This window comes from Sarcophilus harrisii, chromosome 2, assembly GCF_902635505.1.
Source record: "Sarcophilus harrisii chromosome 2, mSarHar1.11, whole genome shotgun sequence".
In the NCBI taxonomy this organism is placed as follows: Eukaryota; Metazoa; Chordata; class Mammalia; order Dasyuromorphia; family Dasyuridae; genus Sarcophilus; species Sarcophilus harrisii.
The window spans coordinates 556,893,948-556,903,215 of record NC_045427.1 but is presented as its reverse complement, the minus strand read 5'-3'; the positions used below and the strand labels follow the sequence as shown (position 1 = coordinate 556,903,215).

The 9,268-nt window shown below is 57.8% G+C and overlaps 1 protein-coding gene across 1 annotated transcript; it reads right to left on the bottom strand.

The window, feature by feature from the left end:
* Positions 1–198: 198 nt before the first annotated feature.
* On the bottom strand, positions 199–7,864 carry LZTS2 (leucine zipper tumor suppressor 2). The gene is given in 6 exon segments (XM_031955714.1): positions 199–991; positions 1,290–1,559; positions 2,291–2,437; positions 2,439–2,966; positions 3,160–3,621; positions 7,766–7,864. Coding segments are annotated over 5 exon segments (2,052 nt in total). The 5' UTR covers positions 3,580–3,621; positions 7,766–7,864; the 3' UTR covers positions 199–304.
* Between the last annotated feature and the right edge of the window lie 1,404 nt (positions 7,865–9,268).

Genomic DNA, 9,268 nt, shown 5'->3' with positions numbered 1-9,268 from the left:
GGGGAGAAGGGGAAAAGGGAGCCTTCTTTCTGTGGTGTGAAATCCTTAGGGCCTCAAAGCTTGGGCAGGTTTGGAGTGGGGGAATGGTCTTCACACCTCCCCCGGAAAGGGCATGAGCATGCTTGAGGATCACCCTACCAATAACCACATGGGGCCATTAGCTCTACTGAAATGCTGGCCCAGACACTTACTTATCCCTGCACTCATCCAGAGCAAAGGTGGAAAGGTAAGAGTCCCTCAATGCAGGACCCCCCGAGCTGATTCCCATCCCCTGCCTCTTGACTCCTCTAACCTATATGAATCTTCAGATCTCTGTGGCTGTGATCTCCTCCAAGTGAACACAGGGTGGGGTTTCGGGCAGACTGTACTCCACCAGCTCTCGGGCCTCCAGCTCCAGGCTCAGCTGCCGCAGCTCTTGCTCTAGCTGCCGATTGCGCCGATACATTTGGATGTAGCTGTGCTGCAGCTGCTTCTGGTAGCGAATGACTTGCTCCTTCTCCGCCTGCCAGGCCAGGCGCTCACTCTCAAAGCTTCCTTGCTGCTCCTCGGCTCGACGCCGCTCCTGCTGCAGCTCAGCCCTCAGCCGCTCCACCTGGGCCCGAAGGCTCCCCCCAGTCCCAGCTGCTGCTGCCCTCTGGGCTTTGGCCTCATCACTCTCTGACAGCAAGAAGGGGTCAGGGGTGGGCATAGTTTCTGGGGCCCCCCGAAGTCCTGCCACAGCTATATCCAACTGTCCGGCCTTCTCTCGAAGCCATTCAGCTTCATTTTTTCTCCGTTGTAGCTCATGAGTGCAGACCTCAAGCTCTAGTTCCCGAGCCCGGGCAGCCTCTTGCAGCCCCCGAGCTCGCCCCTCACTGGCCCTTAGGGAGGCCCGGGCTTCCCTAAGGGCTACTCGTAGCGCTGCCAGCTCACTGCCCTTCTGAACCAGCTCTGCTTGGGATTCCTTTAGCTGCTGCTTCAATAGGGAGATCTCCCCTGATTTCTGGCACACCTTGGGGATGAGGGGGAACCAGTGGTGAGTGCTGATCTCACAACCCCTCCCCCGCCCCCCCCCCCCCCGTTGGGCAAGAGGATGCAGGTGAAAGATCTGGAAGCAAACCACCTTACTTTGAGCCCCTGCTCCCCTACTTACTAGCTGGAAAACCTTGGGTAATAGTCCTAAAACAATGAGGTTGAAGCCCTAACTTTTGCCTCAAGATCAAGTACTTGTCTGGTCCCTAAAGATACCTACCCCCCCAGATTCTCAGTCTACCCTCTCCCCCTAGTCTTCCCAGGATCCCCAAACCCACCTCCCACTTGGTCTCCTCCAGTCGAGGACCGAGCTCACTCTGCTCCCGCTCAAAGGCCGCACACCGTCGTTCCAGTTGTTCTCGCTCCTGCAGCAGCTGTGCAAAGTCATCCTGCAGCTGGCGCTTTTCCTGCTGCAACTGGAACACCTGCAGTTGCAGCAGCTGCTGGGCCCGCTGGGCCCTCTGGGTTGCCTGCTTCACCTGGGCTACACAGCCCTCCTGGAGCTCCTCCCGCTCGCGCTGCCAGCGTCGCTGCTTTTCCTCATAGACCTGGGGGTGGGAAAGGAAGAGGGCCATAAATTGTCGTTCCCCCCCCCCCCCAAACATGCACAAATAGCTTGTCTTCCCCTTCCATACTTATGAGGCTGGTATTTGAACCTAGATCTACAGAATCCAATATTTTCTACTGATCCACACCTCCTCAAAGATTGAGAAGTAGATCAGTAGAAAATATCCTTACTCTTAATATTAGGCTGGCTCCAGTTTAGATACTGATATGCAGCTGCTGCTAACATCTGTGGGTGAAGGCCAGCCCCAAAGATCTGAAGGAGTGCAGGGTAATGGAGTGAAACTTGCATTAGGGAGGGTCTAATTCTGGTCCTACTATCAGTCTGATATATGATCCTGGGCAAGTCACCTTATTGCTTTCAGCCTCAGTTTCCTTATTTATAAAATGGGGGGTAGCAATACCTGTCCTATCTCTCTCCCAGTACTGTATAAACGAATCTTATAAGTTGTAAAATAATGCACCCATGGGAATTATCTACTGTTTTAAATTATTCAAGTTGTCTGTCCTTCACCCAACTCCTTATCACCAAAAGTAACTTCCGAAGCATTTTTCCACTTCTCATTACTCAAGGAGAGCTGACAAGGGAATTTAAGTGAAGTTCAGAACATATTGGGGCATGAAGGATTAGACACAGGTTTCTATCCACTCAAGTTGCATCTGCTCATCCCCTTCTGGTGAGGGATGGTGACAGGTAAAGGGGACAGTCAGTCACCTGGCAGATGGCAGCCTCGTTTTCATCCAGGCTGTCCCGAAGCTGTTGCAGTTCTGCCTCACGCTCCCGAAGTTTCTCCTGTAGAGCACATCGCAGCAGAGACTCATCTGGCAGGGGTGGGGGGGGGGGGGGGGGGCGGGCCAGGTAGAGGTGATCGATCCCCACAAGAACCACTGTCTGGAGAGACCCGAGTACCCCCACCACTGAGGAGGCCTCCCCGGGATCCTGTGCTCTTGCTGGATGATGAACGCCCACTGTCTGAGTGTGAGGGACCCATGAGGACCCCACGGTGGCTGCCCCCAGTGCCAGGTAGCACCCCTCTACCAGGGCCATCAGTAGGTAGGTGCCCTACTGGAGAGCCTCCAGCTGGTTCAGCTCCCCCTGTGCTATAAGTAGGCAAGCTAGACAGTGAGTTTCGGCCAGAGTCAGACAGTGTCCCTGAGGGGCAACCACTGGCCCAACCGCTGAGGGTCAGAGGCTTGTCAGCAGAGGACGAGGAAGAGGAGGAAGAGGAGGAAGCAGGGCCCCCAAACAGCTGGGTCAGACTACCCTGGCTCCCTGACATCCCCCCAACACCAGCCCGTGGCCCCAGGAATGCTGGCAAGGATGGTGGCCCCCGAGGCTTGGGCAGCACAGGTTTGAAGGCTGTAGGCCGGATCAGATTCTTCTCCATGTTCTGAAACAGAGTAACAAAGTACTACCATCTGGCTGCTAGGAGGTTTCCCTCTCCCAGGCCCTACATCTACATCATGGCAATCCCTTGGGTGAAGAAGCAGAGCTCGGTGCTAAGAAGTTCTATCCCATCCCACCTCTTCTTTCACTGGGCACACTGTGAAAGATAATCTGCACTTGGAAGGAAGGGTCCTCACCTTCTCCAACTTTCCAGACACAGGGATGAGCTTTGGAGGTGGGCCCCTGAGATGGGCATTTCGGGCTTGCTGTTCCCGGGCATCCTCAGTGTCACTACAGGGGCTGGAGGGTGAGTCTCCCCGGAAGTCCTCATTGATGTATGCAAAGCCAGCATTTCCCACAGGCTTTCTGGTGGGTACTGGGGGGCACAGTGGCTCTTGGGCCCTACAACCACCCCCTCGAAGCAGTAGCCCATCCTGCTGCCGGAAAAAAGGAGGTCCAGAGGGAGCATGATGGCAGGGTGCAGGCCCTCCTCCAGGGCAGGGCCGGCCTGAAATAAGGCTACTCACACTGCCCATGGTGGGCAGGTGGGGTGGGTGTGAGACTGTGTTTTCAGGGTTGGCTTCCAGGGGCACAGGCAGAGTCTGGACGATTGCCATGGCTGGAGGGACTGTGGCCTGGCCACAGGCCTTCAAGGCGACCTGCCATACAAGGAGGAGGGCAACAGTCAGAGCTCTCTGGTCCCAAGTGTCCCTGCCAGACCTCTAGTTACACCCATAACCTACTGCTGGAAGAATGCCCACTCTAAATCCCTCTGCCAATGCCCCAGCTGAGGACCCCATGTCCATGACCCTGAGTCCTGGGTACCACAAAGCAGCCCAATTCTAAGTATCCTAGTCCAAAACCTATCCCTTGTTCCATGAGATTTCTCTCCCAAACCCTGAAAACTTACCTCCCCAACACACACACACATCCACACAAACACATAGATATTCTCCTTCTTTGAAGCCAAAGACAGAGAGTCATGATTTCTCATGTTTCTAGAGTTCCCTTCTATTTCAATAGGGGTCTGAGATTTAAATCTCATGGGATTTAAATCTGATGAGAAATAGGCTTTTCCCTTTAGAGGGGAAGCAAAGGAGAGAGAGGGTACAGAGAGGCTAGAAAAGGTGTCAAGAGCAAGGGCCAGATAGGGGGAGGGAAGTGGCTAAGCCGGCCAAACTGGTCAGATGAGTCGAGGGCCTCTAGGTAGGGCAAAACCCCTGTCTGAGGTTTCAGATCTTGCTGAACCTCTACACTAAGGTCTGGGGACCTGTCCCCACTTAGGAAGATAGGTCTCTCTGGCTCCCAAAGAAGCCTTCTCTTCTAGCTCAGCCCTTAGGAGGAGCAAGACAGACGCTGCTCACCTCTCTGTTTCTAGAGGGTAATTAGAGAACTAAAAGCTATCTGTGCCATTCCCCCTAAACCATACCAGTCAATCCTCTGTTCCCCAAATTAATCAGTGGTCATTTGTGTGCCCACCCAGAAACAATCCCCACTTTTTCCCACAAAGTTGGACTAAACACTAAAATACTGAACTCTTAAATGACTCCAGTACCACCTGTCCCCAAAGAAAACTTCAGGGGTTAATGAAGGCCATGGAGTTTGGAGCTTTCTTTCCAAGACAAACACCGCCCCATCTCCAACACCACCCAACAAACTCTCAACATCAGATTGATCCGAAAAAATAAAGCCAACCCCACTGAGGAAGAAAAACTAGTTATGATCTGGAAAGAACTTCCTTTTCTCCTTGAAAACACAGGCTCTGATGCCAACCCCAGCGAATGGGGGTTCCCAGAATTTGGCTGGATGGAAATAGGGTCTGGTGACCCTTGACCCTCAGAGTTTCATCTGCTTCTTAGGTTGGGAAGGGGAGGTGCCCATCCAGAACCCCAGCCCTTCCTGAGTCCTCTAAGAGTTTTGGACAGCTGTCCAAACCATCAAGACACAATATGGAGATCGACATAAGTGGGATCTTATGTTGGGGGAGAGTGCATGTACCACAAAGCATTGAAGCTATATAACTGTAAATTTGAATAAGTATACAACTTTTTCCCTTTCTATTCTAAAAAACAATCTCAAGAATTGGAAAAAAACCTCAAAGATCTAGTAATTAATTCTCTGAACCTGAACAGGAAGTCTCTTAAACTCCAATTCTTTCTTCCTTACTTAAGATCTAATTCCAAACAAAAAACTGGGCTGGTGAAACATCTTGGCGCTGTAGCACCAGCCAGCATCAGGTTCTCTCCCACGGCAGCGCCAGACCAGAAAGCCGGATCCACCCCTACTCAGACCAGGCCCCGGGCAAATAATGGGGGGAGGGAGGTTAAGTAGGAGAGACCTCCCCCTCCAATTAACATGCCATCCTTAAAGTTACCGAGGACCCAGTTGGGAATCAGCCGACACACACAATAGTGGGTGGAGGGATCTGTCTTAAGGGGTCACTGGGTGGGCTAATTTCCCCCCATCTGTCTCCTTGTGAGCACCAGAAAAGTGAGGGGCACAAGTGGGAGGGAGGCGAAGAGAAGGAGAAAGATGGCAGAAGTGGAAGGGGGAGCAGGGGTGGGGAGACAGAGCCGGACAGCCTCAGCGTCTGGAAGTCCAGACTAGGCCGGAGCCTTGGGGGGGCCGGGCTCCCGCTCTCTCCTCCAAGCTGGAGAGGGAGGGGCTACCGGAGGCTCCATTTTGAGCAGCGTCTGTGTCTGCTCGGTGGGAAAGGGGGCCCCTCGGCTCAAACACTTCCCCAGCAGGAGGACTCCCCCCCCCCCCCCCCCCCCCACTTCCCCCGTCTGGAGTTCAGGGGGAGGGTTAGGCTAGGCAGGGCTCCAGAAGCCAGGGCCGCCACCCCCTCCCCGCCCCCACTCCGAGAGTCCAGAGTTAGGGAAACTGCCTCCAGAGCTTACAGGGCTGGGGGGTGAGGGGCGCCGGGCCCGTCGCCGCGCCGAGAGAAGCTGAGTCCAATCCAGGGACACAGAGTGGGAGGCGCCCCCCGGCCCCCCAAGTAGCACTGACTCTAAGATCACCGCAAGTCCATTAGCGACGGACCTAGGCTACCACCGAACTCTGGGGGCTCCACGGCATCCCTCCCCGTGCCCGCCCCCTCACCTCCACCGCGCTGCTCCATGCTCAGACCCCGGCAGCTCCCTCCGAGCCCTCGCTCCAGCCCAGATCCTCGGACACTCCAAAAGCCCGGCCGGGGCTCCGCCTCCCCTCCCCCCTCCCCGTCTCCGTCCCCTCCCCCTCCCTGACCCAAGTATGGGAGGGGCAGAGCCCAAGGAAAGGGGAGGTGGCCCCGCCCCCGAGCGACTGGGCTCCGACACGCGCGCAACCACGTCACGCGTGTGCTGGTAAGCACACAGACGTGCACATGGGAGCACGGAGGCGCGCTGCTGCTCGTGCGGGATCCACACACGTCAAACGCAGTTCCCAAAGAACTCCAAGTATGGAAGCGGGCAGGCACGCCTTCCCCCCACCCCCAAGAGGGGCGTGCAAAAGGGCACGCAAAGATGGGGGCCCCTCGAGGGCCAACACGGCCCCCTCCCACCGCCCCGCAAGTCCACGGGGTGTCGGCTGAACCCAGTTCCAGTACAAAAGCCTGGCAGCCCCTCCCCTTCCCAGCCCGTTCCGGCCAGCCCGAGCATCCGTGCCCCCAACTCCTTTCCAGGCTCCTGGGTTGGAGATGTAGGGGGTTGGGGAACGGATCCTGGGCTACCCCTACACCCGAGTCGACCTCGGCTACGCCACCAAGCGGCCAATCTCCGGGACGGCCCAGAGTGGTACGGAGCGCGGAAGGGGAGGCGAGGGGCCGCTTCAGGGGGTCCCGACCGCTACACGGGGCTGGGAACCTCCACAGCCCCCCTTCCTGTGTTCTGGTACGGCCCCGCGCCGCGGAATTGGAATCGCTCACTTTCAAATCTGCCGAAGCTGGGGGGGGGGGGGGGGGGGGGTGGAGACAGAGGCCGCGGCTAGCCCAAGGCACTGGGCCCCGGACCATGTGACGAGCCTCCGGGCATCCGCCCAGGCTGTGGAGGGGGGGCGCAGTCAGACAGCCACCCTCCCCGCCCCAGTTCCCCCCATAGCCGAAGCCTTCCCAACCTCAGGGCTATTTTTAGCTCCCTGGAAAGAGTCTTGTTTTCCTTTTTTCCCTCGAAAGGGAAAAAACAGTCCCGCCCCGGGAGGCCTGAGGACACCGCCCCCGTCGGGACCAGCCACGCCCCCGACCCCTCCCACTCCGAAAACTTCGCCTCTTCAGGCACCGACCAGGCTTTCTTCCCATCACTGCCCCATCCTCCGAGAGCTCCTCGCTCTGGCCTTGCTCTCCCTCGGCGGCCGCCGACCCGATGGGGGCGGGGGAGGGAAAGAGGGCGGTCGTCCAAAAAGCCTCCGGGGCTGAGCCAGACCTTGGGGCTCCCTAACACCCCAGTCCCGGACCCAGCGCCCTCGTGTCCGCGCGGGGGGCACGTGACCCCAGTTTACCGCCTCGCCGGTCCGGAAGCAGGAACTGAAGCAAACCAGGCCGGACTCCGCCCCCAGGCCCGCCCCGCCCCCTCTGCCCCTCCCCCGCCCGCGCGCCTCCGTCCTGGCAAGCTCACGAGGCTTCCGGTGTACGCTCGGGGGGCGCCGGCCACTTTCTTTGTGCGCGCGCGGGTCTCCCGGCTGGCTCAGCGGGGCTCCGAAGGAGGGGGCGCTTTAGGCTGCTTCTCTCGCCCGGCTTGGACCTCCGTGCGCTCTTGCAGCGCGCAGGGCCCGGCGTGCTTGGAGCGCAGCCGAGCTCACTGTCAGAGGGAGCCCCCCGGGCCCACTCACCGAGGGCTGCCCCGAGGCTCTGGCTCCGTCTCCCGTCCGGCTGAAGTCTCCCGGCCGCTCCGCCTGCTGCCATGGCCTGCCCAGGCGGGAGGGGAGGGGAGGGGCGGGGAGGGGCGGGGCGGGGCCGGCGGGGCCGCACCCGAGGGCCGGAGGCGGCCTAGGTGGGGCCCCTTGGCCCCCGCCTTCCGACCCCACAGGACCTAACGCTGCTGGAGCCCCGGTCAGGGGCGGGGGCTGCAAGGCCTGGAGTCTGGGGCTCCGTCCCCCCTGCCTCCAGCCTTAGTTTGGGCCTCTGCTCTAGGTCCCCGTGGGGCGCGCGCCTCTCCGCCTCCACTTGTGCAGCGTTGGGGCCCGGCCGGCCTCTGCGGACCCTCCGCGGGCGCCCCGGCTGTGGCTTGCTCCTGCTCTGGCCTGTGTTAAGCACCCGGCGCGCCTCTGAATTCTTCCCTTCCCCGATGACGGTTTAGTGGCGAAAGGGGACTCGAGTTTCCTCCGCTCTGGTCAGGAGGAGGTGGTGCGGCCGAGCAGCATAACAAACAGCCTCAGCGGTGCGGCCGGCAACCTCCTCTCAGGCCCATCCCGGCCCCGCTCAAGCCCGTCTTCAGCCCCAGAGAGATCTCTAGTTCCCGGCGAGGCCTGTGAGTTTCTGCCTCTCCTAGAATGCCTGACTACAAATGCCTACCTGACTCGGGAGAGCCTGACCAGGTCCGAGGTAGCCTTCAGTATCGTTCCCTCCCCTTCTTGAAGGCTACTTTTGAGTATGTTGGGTCATGGTTTCCTTCTCATTTCCAAGGGCCTTGGAAAGCCTTGGAATCTAGTTCATGACATGGGAAATAGTGGCACAAACTGCTCGGCGCGGCTGCCCTCACCTAGGAAGGCTGCGTCCTCCGGGCAAAGCAAAAGTGCAGTAGCTCAGGAATGTGTTGCACAGAATAAACCAAGACATGTGAAGTAGGACTTGCTTGGGCCGTTCTCCCATGTTTATTAAATGGGAGACTCCCCAAAGATCCCATTGTAGTCTGAGGTCCCAGGAACATGTGTAGGCTATCTATACTTGTATGGGCCCAGGATGTATGCCAAGGCGTGTGTTTGCTTAGAAGGGGAGGCAGGGAGGGAGGCTGTCTAGCTTCCTTCCCCCTGGCCATTCTGGTTTGTACTGTGCGGGGGTGTTTGCTTATGAGGCAGCACAGATGGCTCTGTATTTTGCTTATCGACTCCTTTAAGCTCCAAAGATGGCATATTGGGAAGGCACATTGAAGAATCTGTATTGTTCATATACTCTAAGCGCCTAATCACAGGCTCCTCCCTAACTCCAAGAATGTGCAGGTTTGAGGACTGGCTGTACTGCGGATTTTTAGTGCCTTAGTTTCTCAGCCTGGCTAGCTCAAGGCTAGAAATTATTTATTATTATTTTTGGCTGATGCAATTGGGGTTAAGTGATTTGCCCAGGGTCACACAGGAAGTGTCAAGTGTCCGAGGTCAAATTTGAACTCAGTTCTTCTT